The sequence below is a fragment of the Urocitellus parryii genome, chromosome 5, assembly GCF_045843805.1.
Source record: "Urocitellus parryii isolate mUroPar1 chromosome 5, mUroPar1.hap1, whole genome shotgun sequence".
In the NCBI taxonomy this organism is placed as follows: domain Eukaryota; kingdom Metazoa; phylum Chordata; class Mammalia; order Rodentia; family Sciuridae; genus Urocitellus; species Urocitellus parryii.
This window is the reverse complement of record NC_135535.1, coordinates 58,493,558-58,512,247: the sequence shown is the minus strand read 5'-3', so window position 1 is coordinate 58,512,247 and position 18,690 is coordinate 58,493,558. Positions and strand designations below refer to the sequence as shown.

General features: G+C 44.1%; 1 protein-coding gene across 3 annotated transcripts; it reads right to left on the bottom strand.

The window, feature by feature from the left end:
- Positions 1 to 3,334: 3,334 nt before the first annotated feature.
- Naca (nascent polypeptide associated complex subunit alpha) lies at positions 3,335 to 15,550 on the bottom strand. 3 transcript variants are annotated; one of them, XM_077798761.1, is made up of 9 exons: positions 15,444 to 15,534; positions 14,571 to 14,642; positions 6,310 to 11,793; positions 5,133 to 5,218; positions 4,876 to 4,953; positions 4,389 to 4,535; positions 3,978 to 4,106; positions 3,647 to 3,769; positions 3,335 to 3,464 (listed from the first exon to the last, which is right to left on the bottom strand). In XM_077798761.1, exons 2-9 carry the CDS (start codon positions 14,638 to 14,640, stop codon positions 3,450 to 3,452), a joined length of 6,132 nt encoding a protein of 2,043 aa, XP_077654887.1. In that variant the 5' UTR covers positions 14,641 to 14,642; positions 15,444 to 15,534; the 3' UTR covers positions 3,335 to 3,449. The 3 variants fall into 3 exon arrangements, with proteins under 3 accessions (XP_077654887.1, XP_077654886.1, XP_026254189.1); XM_077798760.1 differs by lacking the exon at positions 15,444 to 15,534 and adding an exon at positions 14,838 to 15,437; XM_026398404.2 differs by lacking the exon at positions 6,310 to 11,793 and having other exon boundaries at positions 15,444 to 15,550.
- Positions 15,551 to 18,690: the final 3,140 nt, after the last annotated feature.

Sequence of the window (18,690 nt, the reverse complement as noted above, 5' to 3'; positions counted from 1 at the left end):
CAGTGGTTGAGTGTTCCTGTGTTTAATCCTTGAAACAAAAACAAAACAAAACAAAGCAGCTCAACATCATTAGTCAATAACACATTTTGGTGAGGACATGGAAAACCTGGAACACTTGGCAGGGTGTGGGGGCTCACACCTATATTTCCAAGTGCTTGGGAGGCTGAGGCAGGAGGATCACAAGTTCAAGGCCAGTTGGGGCAATTTAGGAAGACCATCTAAAATAAAAAATAAAAGGGGCTGGGAATGTAACTCAGTGGTAGAGTGTCCTTGGGGGTTTTATTTGTGAGCTTGGTGGCAAATACCTGTAATCCCAGTGGCCTCGGCTCAGGAGGAGGGTAGGAGGATCCCAAGTTCAAAGCCTCAGCAATTTACTGAGGCCCTGTCTCTAAATACAGAAAATGGTTGGGGATGTGGCTCAATGGTTAATTGCCCCTGGGTTTAATCCCCAGTACCCAAACCAAAACATAACAAAAAACCCCTAGCTTTATGTTTATGAAAAACATAACCACTGAGGCTGGGGATATAGCTCAGTTGGCTGAGTGCTTGCCTAGCATGCACAAGGCCCTGGGTTCAATCCCCAGCACCACACACACACACACACACACAAAGGACATTTGCTGGGCACAGTGGTACGTGCCTTTAATCCCAGTGGCTTGGGAGACTGAGGCAGGAGGATCGTGAATTCAAAGCCAGCCTCAGCAAAAGGAAGGAGGATGTGAAGTTCAAAGCCAACCTCAGCAATTTACTGAGGCCCTAAGCAACTCCATTACAAAATAGAGCTGGGGATGTGGCTCAGTGGTTGAATGTCCTCCATACCCCCCAAAAAAACCCCACTGAAATTAGCAACTATAGCCAGTTTGGTGGAGAGATTAAAGCCAGACTAGAGTAGACTGGAGAGGAAAATGAATAGAGCTACATATATCATTATAGGTAAATCTTGGAAACAAAAGCGAATACTTGCAAAATCCTTGAAAGTTGCAGAATCTGGGTCTGAATTTGCAATCCCCCATCCTCATTTCAGCCTCTTGAGTAGCTGGGATCACTTACTACTATGCAAATTTATTAAAAGCATCACTTCATGCCCAGGAATTATAAATACCAGTTGATAGCTGGTATTCTTTTTTTTTTTTTTAAAGAGAGTGAGAGAGCAGAGAGCAGAGAGAGAGAGAGAGAGAGAGAGAGAGAGAGAGAGAGAGAGAATTTTTTAATATTTATTTTTTTTAGTTCTCGGCGGACACAACATCTTTGTTGGTATGTGGTGCTGAGGATCGAACCTGGGCCACACGCATGCTAGGCGAGCGCGCTACTGCTTGAGCCACATCCCCAGCCCCGATAGCTGGTATTCTTGAGAGAAATAACACTAAGGGCACATAGATCTTTATAATGACCAATTTCCTCATTGCCCCCCCCCCCCAAAAAAAAGCTAAGGTCAAAGTACTCAGGGTTCTTAGGCATACTTTACCCTTGAGTTCCATTCCCAGCCCTGCTTTTCAGCTGATTCAAGAAGTAATTAAGCCAGAAACCAGATGAGGTCTGTCTCCCATGGTGTCCTGTCTAACACTGGCTACCCTGACCCCTGCTGCCCACCAAGGGCTTAATAAGGCTAGGTCAGTCCCATATGGGAGACAGGCTGGGCATCTTTGTCAGACTCCATCTGCTGACACATGATAGGGTTTGGACTGCTGTCCCCCCCTTTTTTTTTTTTAAGAGAGAGAATTTTTAGTATTTATTTTTTAGTTCTCGGCGGACACAACATCTTTGTTGGTATGTGGTGCTGAGGATCGAACCCGGGCTGCACGCATGCCAGGCGAGCGTGCTACCGCTTGAGCCACATCCCCAGCCCGGACTGCTGTCCCTTTTAAGGGCATTGCAGACTCTCTCTCTCCAGGGGTGTCCTGCCACCTGGACCTCCAGCTCCTCTGTCCATCTTCCCCGGAGAAGCCTGAGCCAAGTATGACTCAAGCTTTTCAGCACTACCCCTAGGTTCAGCTAGTCACCATCTCCACCATCTTAGCCTACAGAACCAGCCTGAGGGGGCTGGGAGCAAGTGAGCAAGGAACAGCTTCTAGCCAGAAACCCCTGCTTTGAGAGCCCATCTTTCTTCATCTTTCCCATTGATGGCTTTCGGCTTGACCCTTCCAGTCTCCCATGGGGGCAGAATTCTATGAGCCCAAATCACAGATCTTTCCCTCCGTTTTACATTGCTAATAATGGATGTTAATCTTGAATCCTTCAGCATCTTTTCCATTGAATTAGAATGGCTTTCTCATAGTTTATTTTAGAAAAATGTTCAATATACTAAAGCAAACAAAAAAAAAGGAATTGAAGAAATTAGTGAATGGTAGAAAAATTGGGCAACTAGTACCTCCAGATGGGAATAATACCATAAACACTAATAGCATTTATGGCACAAGAATGAATTGAACAAGCTATTTCTAAATTCCTTAGAATCATTCTGACAGTCCAACTCACTTTATTATTTTTGGGATTCCCATATAGGTCTACTTATAAAAACTTATGTATTTATAAGCTAATTCTTTTTACCTTCCAGTTTGCTCACAACAGTCTACCTTTGTGTGCTTAATGTTTGCTCTGTAGTCAAAATCCTCCCCTTCAGCTGGATGTTGTGGCACATGCCTGTAATCTTGATATTTGGGAGGCTGAAGTAGAAGGATCTCCAGGTCAAGTCCTGCCTCAGCAATTTAGGCAGATACTCTCAAAAAAAGGGACTGGGATGGAGCATCTCTAGGTTCAACTCTCAGTATTATCCCAGTATGGTACTTGGGGTGGTGGATCTGCTAATGATTAACTGAGGAAGAAATTAGAAGTGAAAAACTTTTAGTTAATTTGTCTTCTTTGAAGATGCAGGTCCCAATGGCATAATTTTTTGTTATTATACTAGACGTGAAGCTGTTTTATACAACCACAATGCATGGGCTAGCCCTTCTAGAACTTATTTGAAATAGGGTCTTGCCAAATTAAATTGCCCAGGCTGAACCCGTGACCCTCCCGCCTTAGCCTCCCAAGTTGTTGGAATTATAGATGTGTACCACCATAACTTCTTACAAGAGGTAGAGAGTTTGAGATTTTAAGTAGGGAATTACGGCATGAAAATTTTTCACCTGAAGATGGTCTTAAAATTAATAAATTATGGGGATGTGGTTGTAGTTCAGTGGTAGAGCACTTGCTTAGCATGTGTGAACACTGGGTTCGATCCTCGATACCACATAAAAACAAATAAAGGTATAAAAAATACAATAACATTACAAAATTATTATTTACCAGAGACTTTTTGGGCGGAGGAGATGGGAGAAAAGAGACCAAACACTCATTGATTCATCCAACAAGAAGCCATAACTTTATTAATGATAGAAACAGTACAAATTTCAAACCAAGCTGCAGTTATCCTTTTGAAACACCAGAAAAAGGTCCTGGCTTTCAGATGGTTACATTGTTAATTCCTATAAGAGAAAAAACATAAGGTGGTTACAGGCAAAGTAGGAGAAGATGGTTATTAAAACCTAAGGCAATTAATAATAGGATTTGGAATAATGCTTTATATATAGCCGATACTAAACAGAGAAAAATTACTTTTCACTGGTTAGGGCAGAGGGAAACCAGGAAAAAAGACTTGGTCACTTACCATTATAGCATTTACAATATCATTACTGTTGTTCTTTAGGGCTCGGACCGCCTTTGCTCTTGACACATTTGCTTGTGACATGACCAATTCTATATCCTTAACTTCCACACCTGTTTCATCAACCTAAGAGAGGAGAGGGGAAAACAAAAAAACTTTAATAAATTACAGATAACAACTTAGTACTTCTTTGGTGCCAGAGTCCCTTGAATTTAGTTCTAGGTGTAAACAGGTATAAATAATGGGGGTTAAATGCCTAAAACAATAATCTACCAACAGCAAACATACCACTATTCAGAGAGGATTACAAATAGAAAAAGATTTCCTGGCATACCTCTTCCTCTTCACTCTCTTCTTGTACAGTTGGAGTCTGTGTGTTTTCTTGAATGTTTGAGACAGCTTCACCCTGAACTTTGAATTTCTCAGCAGCTGCTAACTGTGCTTGCTGAGATAAATCTTCAATCTACAAAGAAAGACAACAGAGATGTCAATATTAGTTTGCCATAAATGAAAAATCACATATCCTTTTGACACCTTTTCAATACTCTCATTCTAAATCTATTTCAGGGAAGTTAGAGTAATATAACTGTAAACTGCTTGCCCTAAGACTGTAGAAAGAAAAGTAGTTTAGGTCTAGGTCTTAATTATGCCTCCCAGGGGACATCTGGCAATGTCTAGAACAAAGAATTATCTGACCTGAAATATCAACAGTGTTGATCGAGTGCAACAAGAAAACTTAACTCACCTTGGCTTCCCCAAAAACTATGTAGGTATCTGAAGCTGGACTCTTATAGACATCTGGTTTTGTGATGACAAAGAGGATATTCTTAGATTTTCGGATAGTGACTCTAGTAACCCCCGTAACCTGTCGAAGACCTAGCTTGGACATAGCCTGAAAAATAGAAAAGAACATTAAAATTTCAACTTTAGAATCAGCTTCACAAAGCAAGAAATGCAACAATACCACATCAAAGCAGACTCATGGGTTAAGAAAAAGATGTAAAAGGGGAAGGTGCCATGGTGTGCACCAGTAATCCTAGTGGCTCAGGAGGCTGAGGCTCTAAGCATCTCTGTCTCTATTAATACAAAAAAGAGCTGGGGATATGGCTCAGTGGTTCAGTGTCTCTGGGTTCCAACCCAAGTTTAAAAAAAAAAAAAAAAAAAAGAAAAGATGGTGTTCTAAAAAATTACACATCAGAACTTTAATTCTTGTTTATAACTTAACATCTTACCTTCCGTGCCTTCTTTTCACTCCGACTCTGTTTTGCTTTACTGACTGGTTCTTCATCGATTTCAGCTGCAGCTGCCAGCTATAAAGATAAAACAACTAAATTAAATAGAACCCAAGATCTGGATACCACAACCTCTGTGTGATTTTCCCTTTATGAAGACCCATAATTCCAGATATAATAGTCAGCCCCGATCAATTCTGGTTCTCCAGTGCTTCCTTGATCCCAGTGTTTATACCAGTCAAGAAGGGAATACTCACCTGTGCTTGTTGGGTGGTTGCTTGTGTGGAATCTTGTTCTTCAAGCTCTGGTACAGATTCATCACTGTCAGATTCTGTTCCAGAACCTAAGATGACAAACAACTTTTATAGTAAAAATTTTAAGGAGGTTGTACCCTCACTAAGGCCTGCTTGCACTAGAGGTCACCACTTTAATGCTAGGCCTTACAAAGTGAAATGTTTAAAGCCAGTTTGGGAGCCAACTTACTAGTTAAACTAGTGTGTACACATCTATTAAAGACCCACCCCCAGAAATGAGGGATAACTGAAAGATACAATTTATATAGTATAATTATTCTCTTTCCCTTAAGGTCTTCATTTCTTGACACAAATAACCAAGCATCCAAAATAACTCCAAATTTTACCCTATATATTCCATCTACCATCCACCCCAGAAAGGTTTTGTCTAAAGGGATCTCCACACACACTTAAGTGGGGGGAAAATAATAAAAAATAAATAAATCACATTATGCAGGGAGAAAAGGCAAGGCACTTTTCCTTTATCCTTTAAACCTATGGAGGAGGCCAGAAGCAGTTGTGTACACACATTTGGCCTATTTTCAAATCATTCACCCTAGTAATTTGGTCTAATCAATATTGCTAGAAGATTTTCAATGATGCCAAGCCACCTTCTCTACTAGATATTGCCCTGTGATGTCTCCATTTCTTCTGAACATAATTCACATATTGAAAGGCCCAGCATCGATAAAGACTACCAAGGGAAAAAAGCAATATACCTGCACCATTCTTAGGCTAGGAAACATAGTTATCTATTTTTTGAAGAAAAGCAAGTCCCTGGGCAAGTGGTCATTACTAAGAAATAAAAAGAAATAAAAGAGCTCCAAATTTCCCAATATTTTAGCAAATCCCAGGCCCAGGGACAGGTTAGTGATGTGATAAGGATTAGAGCAAATTAACGAACGGTCCAGCAGGTCTTGGTTTCCAATGTCAGATCAGTTGTATTATCTGACGTGATGAAAACCAAGAATTAGTTGTGTATTCCTAGAGCTTTTGCACTTGAAAGGATTATTCTAAGTACTACATCCAAACTCAAGCAGATTGACTGGAGAAAGTGGCGCATCCTAGTGTTAGTATCGATGGGAGTTCCCAAGAGGGGTGTGGGCAACACACCATGCACACAGCAAACCAAGGCAAATACCCTTGTTGTTCTTCAGAACAGGTTGCTTGGCAGAGGGGGTTGGGGCAGGGATCCCAGCAGGTTTGGGGGTGGGCATGTCGACAAGGACGGACTGGAAAGGCACTCCCCCAGATATTGGTTCCGGGGGAATCAGAGGCGGCAGCTCATCCTCATCATCAGGGGCTGGGGGCTTAGAGGGTGATTCCAGCACCAGCCCAGGTGAGGTCGGCAGAAACTGTTGTTTAGGAAGCAGAGGGGGAACTGGGGAAGGAGCAAGAGGCAGGGAGACTGGTGGGGTGGTTGCTGGAGACACAGACGTTGATCCAGCTATAGGAAGGACCTTCTCAGAGGCAACTCCTGCTAGAGGGGTAGATATCTTAGACTCAGGGGAATGAAAAGGATCTTTGCTTTTTGCAGGAGAAACAGGGATTGTCAGTAGAGGAGCTGGTGTCACTGTAGAAAGGGATCCTTTAGTATCATTCTTAGTTGAGGGATCTGAGCACTTAGGCAAAGCTGCAGAATTCTTCTTAATTCCTGGGCCTTTCTGAGTGGGAACTGTGGTGACTTGTTCATTTTCTTTGAGAGCCTTGGGGCCTTTCTTTGCTGGGACACCTTCAGATGCCTCAGGAGTAAGGGCCCCCATGGTACATATTACTGACACTGGGGAAGCAGGGGAGCCTTTGGGGGAGGGAGGAACAATGCCTGGGAGAATGGGGGACTCTTTAGGGAAAACATTCACAGCTTGCAGAGTGGGACTGCCTTTGGAGGATGGGGTAGCTAGGGCCTCTTTGGGAGAGGGAGAAGTGACAGGTGTGGGAATAGAGGCCCCTTTGGGGGCTGGGGTCTTTTTAGGAGGGGGAATAGTGTCTGGAGGAGTGGGAGTTCCTTTGGGGGCTGTGGTTGCTGGGCCCTTTTTGGGAGAGGAGATTGCTGTGGCCTCTTTGGGGACTGCAGTTGCTGGGGCCTTTTTGGAAGAGGGAGGAGTGTCCACTGGAGGAGTGGGGATCCCTTTAAGGGATGAGGTTGTTTGGGCATCTTTGGGGGCTGTACTTGCTGGGGGTTTTCTGGGAGAGGGAGTCACAACAGGAGTAATAAAGGCCTCTTTGGGTGCTGCAGTTGCTGTGGCTTTTTTGGGAGAGGGGGCCCCCTTGGAGAATGGGGTTGTAGGGGCCTCTTTGGGTGCTGCAGTTGCTGGGGCCTTTTTGGGAGAGGGAGGAGTGTCAGCTAGAGTGGGGGCTCCTTTTGGGGATGGAATTGGTGACTTTTTCGGAGAAGGAGTCATAGCTGGGGTGGTGGGGAGCCCTTTGAGTAATGGGATTGCTGAAACCTCTTTGGGGGAAGAAGTCACAACTGTGGGAGCCAGAACCCCTTTGGTGGATGGGGTTACTGTAGCCTCTTTGGGGGCTATACTTGTTGGGGCCTTTTTTGGGGAAGGAAGAGTCTCAGCTGGGGACCCTTTGGGGGATGAGGTTGTTGGTAACTTTTTGGAGGGACTTGGTGCCATTTTTGTTGGGGGAGTCACAGCTGAGGAAGTGGGGACCTCTTTGGGGACTGTATTTGCTGGGCCGATTTTGGGAGAGGGAGGAGTCTCAGCTGGGGCCCCTTTGGGGGATGGAGTTGTTGATTTTTTGGGGGAGGGTGGAGTCACAGTTGGGGGAGTAGGGACCTCTTTGGGGGCTGCAGTTGCTGGGGTCTTTTTGGGAGAGGGAGGAGTCACAGCTGGGGGAGTGGGGGCCCCTTTGGGGGACAGAGTTACTGTGGTCTCTTTGGGAGGAGGAATCTCATCTGGGGTCCCTTTGGAGGCTGAATTTGCTGGAGCCTTTTTGGGAGAGGGAGGCATCACAGCAGGGGGAGCGCAGATCCCTTTGGGGGATGGAGCTGCTGATGCTTTTTGCGGGGAGAGGGGAGTCACAGTTGGAGGGCTGGGAACCTCTTTTGGGGCTGTACTTGTTAGGGCTTTTTTGGGAGAGGTAGGAATCACAGCTGGGGAAGTGGGGGCCCCTTTGGGGGATGGAACTGCTGGTGCCTTTTTGGGAGAGGTGGAAGTCACAGCTGTGGGACTGGGGACCTCAGTGGGAGCTGTATTTGCTGGTGCCTTTTTTGGAGAGGGAGGAGTCCCAGCTGGAGGAGTGGGGACCCCTTTGGGGGATGGGGTTACTGTGACCTCTTTAGGGGTTGTACTTGTGGGGGCCTTTTTGGGAGAGGGAGGAGGAGTCACAGCTGGGGAAGTGGGGACCCCTTTGGGGGACGGGGTTACTGTGGCCTCTTTAGGGGCTGTATTTGCTGAGGCCTTTTTGGGAGAGGGAAGAGTCACAGCTGGGGGAGTGGGGACCTTTTTGGGGGATGGGGTTACTGTTGCCTCTTTAGGGGATGGAATTGTTGGGGTCTTTTGGGTGGAGGAAGGAGTCTCTTCTGGGGTCCCTTTGGGGGATGAAATTGTTGGTGTTTTTGGGGAGAGAGGAGTTACAGGTGGGGGAGTGGAGACTCCTTTGGGGGATGGGGTCTTTTTTTTTTTGTGGTGAGGAGCCACAGCTGGGGCAGTGGGAGCCTCAATGGGAGAAGGAGGAGCATCATCTGGCAGGGCAGGGGACCCTTTGGAAGATGGAGCTGGTGTACTTTTTGGGGAAGGAGTAACAGCTGGGACAGTTGCTGCTACCTTTTTTGGGGAGGGAGGAGTCTTAGCTGGGGCAGTGGGGACCCCACTGGGGGCTATGGTTACTGGATCCTTTTGGGGGGAGGTAGGAATCTCAGCTGAGGTACTGGAAGTTTCTTTGAGGGATGGGCTTGCTGTGGTGGCTTCTTTGGGGGCTGTAGCTATTGGAGACTTTTTTGGGGAAGGAGGAATCTCAGCTAGGGGGTTGGGGGTTCCCTTGGGGTTTGTAGCTGCTGGGGCCTTTTTGGAGGAGGTAGGAGCCACAGTTGGGTCAGTGGGGGTCCCTTTGGGAGATGGGCTTGCTGGGGTCTTTTGGACTGAGGAAGGAGTGACAACTGGGGGATTGGGAACTCCTTTCGGGGCCAGCGTTGCTTGCGGCTTTTTGGGAGAGGGAGAAGTCTCTGCTGGGGGAGTAGGAGTCCTTTTGGGGGATGGGTCTGCTGGGGCCTTTTTGGGGGAGGGAAGAGGCACAGTTGTAGGAGTAGGGGCCCCTTTGGGAGTGGGAGAATGCTTCTTGGTTAGTGAACCTTTAGGGCCTTGAATGGAAATATTGGCCTCTGGAAGGAAGGAAGCTTCAACTGGAGAAACAGAAGATGAGAGATTTCCAGCAGGAACATCAGGGATAGGAGAACCCTTCTTGATTAGAGGTCTTTTAGTCTGAGGAGACATACCAGTCCCTAAAGGAGATGCGGAGTCAGTTATAGAAGTCATGCTTCCTTTGGAAGATGTAGAATCAGTGGGGTCCTCATTTGGGCACACAGGAGAGGAAACTAAAGGTGCCAATGATGAGGTCTGAGAAATACCATCAACTATATCTGCACTGGACAGAGCAATCCCAGCTGGGGGAAGAGGGGGAAAGGGTACAGACTCAGGAATTTCAGGAGTCAGCGTCAATGCTACTGCAGAAACAGAAACATTCTGAGGGGATAAAGTCATAGCTGGAGCCACAGGGCAACTTTCAGAGGCTGGAGGAACCAAAGGTAAAGCAGTAAGAGTACAGGTATCTTTGGCAGTTGTAGAAGCCACCCCCATATGGTCAGCACTTCCCAAAGGAAACGTAGCCACTGCTGGAGCAGTGATAGAACTTTTGAGAAGCAGACTAACAGGGTCTGGGCTTGTATAAGGATCTGTCTTGACTACAGAGGTTGAGGAGTTAACATCCAGAGAAGAGGCCATAGCACTGGCTGCCTTAGCTACAGGGAGAGGCTCTACACAGCTTTTCTTTGCTATAGTGGTTTCAGGAGAACTTATCTCCAAAGATGATGTACTTTGGGAGGAATTCTGGGGAGATGAGAGGGCCAAAGGTAATGAAGTGGGGCCTTCCTTGGTAGGGAGTCCTGTCTGGGTGGGAGATATAGGAGCTGGCAAAGGACAGACTGGTATGCTCACAGTAGTTACTATCTGAGAAGTAGGAAGCTCTTTTTGAGCCACAGGTGACATAACCAAGGCAGTAAGGGAAGTTGGTTCTTTACTACTTATGGGACCTGATGAAATTGGAGGAGGCACAGAAGTAGGTACCTCAAAGGTAGTAGGTGCTGCAGAAATCGTAGAGGGGTTAGTCATCAGAAGTGGGGTGGTTTCAACAGAAGAGACAGAAGTTTCCTTAAAGTCTGTTCCTGGAGAAGCAAGAATTTGAGTCCCCAGAGGCTGATGAGTGGCATTAGTAAGATGGAGCAAGGATGTAGGAGATAATGAAGTAGTGGTAGTTACAATTGGGGAGCCAGAAGGGTAGGAGGTTATGCCAGTCACTGTAGAGGGGCCTTTGTCAATAGACAGAGTCAGAGAAGAACCTGGAGACCTTATTGGAAGAGCAGCCACAGTACCAGTAACCAGCTCATTTCCCGAAGGAAGGGGAGAAATCACAGATCTCTGAGATGGATAAGAGGTCCCCAAGGAAGAATGATCTACAGAAATGGTATTCACTGCAGGATTTGACAGTGTACTAGGAGCTGCTTGACCTAAAGGTTGGATAGAAGAACCCTGATGTAAAGATGTAAGATGAGAGCCCAGAGAACTAGGGAAAACTGGTGGGATGCTAGGAGCCACAGTTTGAGAAGAGGTCACTGCAGGAGTAGACTGGGTTGAAAAAGATAAGGTAGAAGGTGAACTAACAGGCCCCTTTAGGCTGAAGCTTAATGGGTTTTGTGGGATCAGAGTTGAGGAAATGGGGATACTTTTAATCTGAGAAGTAATGGCTGGGGGAGTAATGCATGGTGTCAGAGCACAGGAGGTTACTTCAGATTGAACAGAGGCCAAGGGATTTCCAACATGGGAAGGAACAGCACTGATTATACCTGGAGGACCTGAACTTGGAGTAGTAGCTTTTGGATTAGGGAGTACCTGAGAGGGAACCTGAATAGGAGAGGGTTTTGGTTCTGAGGGAGTAATGGGAGCTGGTAGAGATGTCACTGACCCTGACTCAGCCATAGCAACTGATGGAGGTGAGGCAACAGGGTTAGGTGGAAAAGTAGAACTCTTCTGAACTGAGTGGGGAGCCAATGCAACAAGGGCCAAGGGAGCTGAAGAGGAATGGGCACCTTTCAGAGTTGGCCCTATCATGGGAGAGGCCAGAGCTAAGGCAGCTGGGGAGATGGGAGGCCCGATTAGGTGCGGTAGGAAAGTTGGGGTGTTAGGGAGAGTTTCCAAAGGCATGGCAGTTCCAGAGGATGGCTGGGGAAAAGGAGCTTCAAAAGGGGCTGAAGCAATACTAGAAGGAGAAGGAAATGGGGAAGGCTGGTTAGCAACTGCTAGAGGGCACTGTTGGGGGGCCAGGGAGGAAGGAGGGGTAAGGGTAGGTCTAGACTGCCCTAAGGCAGCAGTGACATTCAAGGCTGAAGGCATAGGAAGCACAGCTGGAGGAGAAAAGCAAAAAAAAAAAAAAAAGAGAGAGATAAAGGAGGAAAAGAAAAAAAAAAGTGAGTTATGCAGCCCAATTTGGTACAACATGCCTCATAGGAAACAATGGAATTTTAAATCTGAGAATGAAAGTCACCACACAGGATTAGACAACAGTGACAAGCAACACCCAAAGTTCCCCAAACATTTCAGTGGTAAAGTGAGAACACATTCTAAGTTCTACCAAAATAAACCCAAAATTTCAGGATGGGGAAAATAGTTAAAAGTCAAACACAAAGAACAGATGCTCAGGAATGGATTGGGAACAATACACTTTCCATCCTTTCCCAGTTGTGCCTTTCCCTTTTCTCCTGAAATGGGACCTCATTCCCAAGTCTTTAAGCCAACAGAATTATCACTAGAACTCAAGGATCTGAACTGAAACACTGAAAACTGGAATAAGGATGACAATAGGCAGACAGTTTAATGATGGGGAATCAGCTGAATGAGAAAAAGTCTTAAAAACAAACAACAAAAAAACCCTTTAAAGTTTCCACTAGGCCATGAAAAATATCACTGTTTTCTTAGGAAGAGGGAGCTTCGCATAATTCAGTTCTATTGAAGTTGAAACTCTTCAGCCCCTTACCCCCTTATGTCTTAAGTTTACTTAGCAAAACCAGAAAGAAAGCAAACAAAGACACCCAGCCACAAATAGGTTGCACTTCCTATTCTACCCTTCCTCAGTAATGTTAGGCTCTTTAGACATCATTTCAAGATGAACTAGACCTTCAGGGAGACAGCTTAGTCACTAGGGTAGGGACTGTATTATGAAATTCTAACCCAACTTGTTAAACCAGACTGTGGTTCTATTTTGGAAGGACAGCTGTAGAGTGAAAATAATATAACAGACCCTAACTCTTGATCTGAGTAAGTATTTTTATTCTGTCTGGTCTATTTTGTCAAAATACACCAATATTTGACACTATGGTAAAACTAAGTGAGAGGTTTCGTAGAGGGAAAAAAAATACCATATATGTAATTTAGAAAATAACATCAAATTACCCTCAAATTAGATCAATAAATGCTCAATGCCCAAAAGGGATTGTTAAAGGGGGCAGGGAGAGATTGGGCGCGGTGGCACATACCTGTAATCCCATGGTTTAGGAGGCTGAGACAGCAGCATCATGAGTTCAAAGCCAGCCTCAGCAATGGAGAGGCGCTAAGCAACTCAGTGAGACTCTGTCTCTAAATAAATACAAAACAGGGCAGGGGACATGGCTCAGTGGTTGAATGCTCAGGAATTCAATCTCTAGTACCTGCCCCAAAGAGGGGGAGGGCAGTCCATAGCATCCAAATTCACAACTCAACCAAACAATCTTCTTAGTTCTTATAGTATCTGACTACATAAAGTCAAGTGGCTCAGGAGAATTGGTAATCAAAGTCTTATGATTACAGTACATACACTTTCAAACACGTTAACAAGAATTTAAAACATGGAATATGTTTTCTTCTTACTGGATCTCAAGATGGGATAAGACCCAAATAACTTGCTTTGCTATCATAACCAATTTCCTGCGTTAGCTTTTTCATTTATTCTAATAGATGAAATTCTGGTAATTTATCACAGGTACTCAATATTATACACTTTCTGTACTCAGACTAATCAGAATGTTTAGCAGCACTAAGGATTATTTCAGAAATCAAGTTCTGTAGTTTGGAATTAGATTATTCTAATTTTATCCAAATTTCAGTCTCCATATTTGAAAAATTAAGTGGTACAATGAGACTGAGATAATGTCTAAAAGTCTTGTTTAGCACTGAAACCACAGAATCTTTAAAGACCAGTCTTTCATCATCCCATTTCATAAATTTCTTGTAGCTAAAGCATTTCCTATTGCTCATTCCCTACTGAGGGCCCCCCTCCTTATTCTTCTCTAGCAGCTGTATTAATCCCTTCAGCTGCTAAAATCAGACAGGTGGGGAGAAAGAACCACAATGTTTTCAACTGTAAACAACTTTAACTCCAAAAAAGGTGAAAGAAATCGCCCTTGAAATTTACATAAAACATAGGATAGAGATTATAACCTTAAGATCCCCTTCATTTAGTTTGCACAACTGACCCAGCAACACTATCATTTTACATCTTTCCATTGCCCCAGTTTTCTAGAGACGTGTTTCAACCAGAATTAAAAACTTGCCTTCACACTAGATTTTACACCCATTAATTTCAATGATGAAGATCAAAGGGAGCATTTATTTCAATGTTGGGTTCCAGAAAATGGCCCAAGCACTATTTGAGCATTCAACAAATATCTCAGCATCAACCCATAAAACAAGTTAAACCAACCCAGGACTCTGGGGCTCGGTAGGACACATTTACCACCAGCACATACCTCATCAGACATGTGATAAAGGCACAATGCCAAGCTCTGCTATCTAAAACCTTGATGCAACTTGCTGGCTGGGACTTCACAAAAGCTCAGGTCTCCTTGGGCTGCCTGTGTGTCATCCAGTTCTAATAGTAAGAATCACTGATCCCCCTCCCCACTCAATCTTCCCAGGAGGTGGCAGTTGCAATTCACAAAGCAGTTAGTGAACATTCACAAATCTTGATACAATTTTTATTCCTGCTCCCTAAATAAGTCCCTCCAAAATAACAAGTTTTCCTTTCTGGTAAAGCTACAAAACCATCGCAGCAAATTAGGTAGAGATATACTCTTCTTTTGTCACTTTACTCACCAAATGGTGTTAAGAGTCTATCTTAATTACCAGCAACGAAACTATAGGAACCTACCTGTCTCAGCTTGGGGCTGTGGCAACTCCTGCTCTGTAGCAGGGACGGTTTCTGTGGCTTCACCCGGCATTTCTGAAGGAAGGGAATAAAAAGGAGGCCTGAATTGACAGGGGTGCACTTGCCCAACTCAGAATCAACTATTAATAACTCAACGGAGGATTGTTAAATGGGGGAAAAAAATCATGAAAATGTCTGAGGACTACCCTTCCCAAAGTTACTAAGAATAGGTGGGAAAAGTGACCCTCAGATATCTATAAAACGAATCACCTGAGTACGCTCCGAAGAAAGTAGACTTCCCAGTGCTCAGGGTTCGTTGTATTCCACACTCTTGATCCCACAAGACCAGAAATCACCTTTGCATTCTCAACCCGAGATGATCCAGTCTGACTCCCAACCGTTTAAAACCTCTGACGTACTTTGAGCCCCCTCCCCTTTTAACATTTACGCTACCTGGACTCGGGCCCCCCAGGTCTTCTGAGAGCCGGGAGACGAAAGAGGACGCCTTGGGTCCCAACACTCCCCTTCTCACAATAAGAACGGTGTTTAGGGTTCTGAGGCTGTGACCCCTTAACCTCCTCTGGATTTCTGCGAAGCCGTTCCCAACAGACGCACTCAGCTTTTGCCTCCAAGACTACAGTGACTCTTATATCCCCTCCATACCCGGGTTCTGGGCCTGGCCCGTAGGACCCTTATGCCCCTTTTTTGCCAGGACACCAACTACAGACCCCCTTTTCTCCGGAGACCCAGCGACTAGTAGGAACCCTGTAACTGTACAAAGACGTCAACTCTCCTCAACTCTGAATCCCCCGGGCGGTTCAACCCGCGAGAAAGGAGGATGGCGGCGGATGGAGTAGCGGCGCAGACAGCACTTACTGTGCGGAGAACGCGAGACCAAGATGGCGGCAGAAAGAGAGCGAGCAAGAGCGTGACCCACGCCTGTTGCAGAAGGAAGCCTGGCGCGGAGGGGGCGGGGCCACGATCCGATTCCGGGTCAGGAGCTGTTGGAAGCCACTTCCTTTATCCAATGACCCTGAGGGCTGTTTCTAGGGCGGGGGTGGTGATGAGTTCTAAATAAGGGTAAGAATTTAGAACCCGACACACTGGCCTGGCTGGAGCAGTCCTCGTGGAGCGAGGCAGCCCTCAAACATCCCGCCCCTTCCTTTCCAGCAAGCATGTTTGCTTCCCGAAGGGAAACCATAGAGAAGCTCCGCCTACGGGTCCGCAAAGTAGCAACAGCTGTTTTAAGATTTCCCCTACTCAGAAGCAGGGAAACGCGACATTAATTAATAGCGAACTCCAGAGATTGTATTGTCACCATTGTAAAGTAGAAATGACATAAGTTAAATCTCAATTATTTTATTTTTGAAATAGACGATTTGGGACGATGTTGACGTCCGATTCCTCGCCCCGGCGCAGCGGGGATTATAGGCATATACACAATTCTTTTTGCTTATTTTGGGCACTTCTTAAATAATTCTGAAACTCGTCCATTCTAAGGGCCCGGGATCCCATGTTAAGAATCCGTGCTCTGTACAGGGTTCTTGAGAAGTAGAATGTAAAACCAATGTTTTATTAATGAAAAGGTTACTTAACTCCTTACTATTTCCCAAACTCTAAAAAAGGACAAACCAAACACAAACCTGAATTATCCAAATCAGCTAACACTATTTGGTATAATGGCTTGAAGACGATTATGGCTGACTTTTAAGAGAAGCAGTGAGAATTTAAAATGGGGGAAGAGGGAGCGGGCGACCACTTTTCCTTCTGAGCCGAGTTGTGCACACATGTAATCCCAGCGAGGCAGGGCAATCAGAAAAAACTGGAGGCCAGCATGGGCAATTTGAGAGACCCTGTCTCAAAATAGGATTAGAATGTGGTTCGGTGGTAGAGCGCCCCTAGGTTCAATCTGAGATTACTGGACACAGTGGCACAAAAACCAAGGGGGAAAACAAAAGTCGTGTATATACCTATAATCTCCCCACCCCCAGGAACTTAATTTCAACATCGTCCTGAAAATAATTGGGATTTAACCTAAATCATTTCTACTTTTCAATGGTGTAATCCCAGTGTTTGGCAAACCTAAACCAGGAAGATGGCAAATTCCAGGCTAGACTCTGCAATTTAGTGAAACCCTGTCTCAAAAAATAAAAAGGAAAAAAAATTAAAACAAAAAAATAAAGGAAATAAAAAAATAATAAAAAGGGCTGGGGCCGTAGCTCAGTGGTAAAGTGTCCCTGGGTCTAGTAGCCCACCCTAAACCTCTACTACAGTAAAGTGAGGATTAGGATTAGTGGACCAGGATTAACCCAGATAGCAGAATTGACCAGGAACAATTTGGAAATTCTCAGGAGAGGCTATTGTAGACTGATTAAGAACAGACTCAGATTTTCAGTGTAGTCCATTTACCTTCAGAAAAAAAGTGAAAAACTGGCCAATTATCTTAGACAAAACTACATATTGAAGACAAAAAAATAGCATCTAGTATGTGAGTAGATGGGAATAAACTGCTATTTTTTTTTTCCCCTCTCTCCATGAAAATGCCTTTAGCTGGTTGTGGTGGTGCACGCTTTGGGAGGCTGAGACAGGAGGATCACGAGTTCAAAGCCAGCCTCAGCAATGGTGAAGTGCTAAGCAACTCAGTGAGACCTTGTTTCTAAATTAAAAAAAAGTACGGCTGAGGGTGTGGCTCAGTGGTGGAGTCCCCAAATTCAATCCCTGGTACCAAAAAAAAAAAAAACAAAACCCCAAACTATATATTGACCATTGCCCTGTTTTCCTTAGCAAGCCCATGGACTTAATAAAAAACTGTCCTAAGGAATAGCTAAGGAAGGATGTACTTTTTCTTTGGTTTCTTTATAAATTGGAAAGTTTTAAAGATTTTAGATGCTGTTTCTGTGCCTTTGGTTTCTACATTTCTATCAGTGGATTGGCAAATCAGGGAGAAATGAAGTCAGTAGACTTTGATCATGTTTCTGTTCTCTTCATGAACCAAACATTTACTATTTTTAAAATTTGTTCTTTAGTAACATTCTTTTTAATGAGAACAGTGTTTTGTAGTTAATAATTTTTTTAGATAATTTTTTTTAATATTTATTTTTTAGTTTTAGGCAGACACAACATCTTTGTATGTGGTGCAGAGGATCGAACCCAGGCCGCACGCATGCCAGGTGAGCGAGCTACCGCTTGAGCCCATCCCCAGCCCTGTAGTTAATAATTTTAATGGGCTAGTATGTCAGCTTTATCTCAGGGCTTTAATATTAAAGCATTAAAATACTTTACTGAAGACATTTACAAAACCATAATGGAAGCTTAACATGTCTCTGATTGAAAACACAATACTGTCTTTCTACTTTTTTCTTTTCTGGTACTGGGGATTAAACCCCTAGGCACTTTACCACTGAGCCATGTACCCAGCTCCTTTTTATTTTGTGACAGGGTCTCCTGAAGTTGTTGAGGCTGGTCTTGAATTTGTCATTCTCATGCCTTATTCTCCCCATTAGCTGGGATTTTGGATATGTGCACTGTAACTGTGCTCCAGAATTTTGACTGGCTACTTTTAGAATTTGAAGACTGAATGATCCATAATGCACAGAAGCTCAAATAATGAGGAATTTTGCACAATATTCTTTTTAATATTTAAAAAAGTAAATATTAAATATCTTAAAAAGAGAGGAAGAAATACAAAGCATTTTGGTTGATTCCACTATAGTCTATTTTATATAAATCAAAAGAAAAAAAAGATTGTATGACTATACAGGAAACAATGTTAAATGAAATGTAAGGAAATTTTCATGACATCATAGAAGCACTAGCTTGACAGTTTGCTTCTCAATATTTCTCAGAAGACAGAATCCTACTGTGTAGGATTCCTTGTAAAACCAAGAGAAATCTGATACTTTAGAAGCCATCACATAATACCTGAAACAAAACTTAAAATTTAATTACCTAGATATGTTAAAAAGCCCAAGTGCTTTAACAATTACAACAGGTTTTATTTATTTATTTGGTACTAAGGATTGAACCCAGGAGCGCTTACCCACTAAGCCACAATAAAAGCCCACTAAACTTTTTTAAAAAAAATATTTATGTTTTAGTTGTAGCTGGATACAATACCTTTATT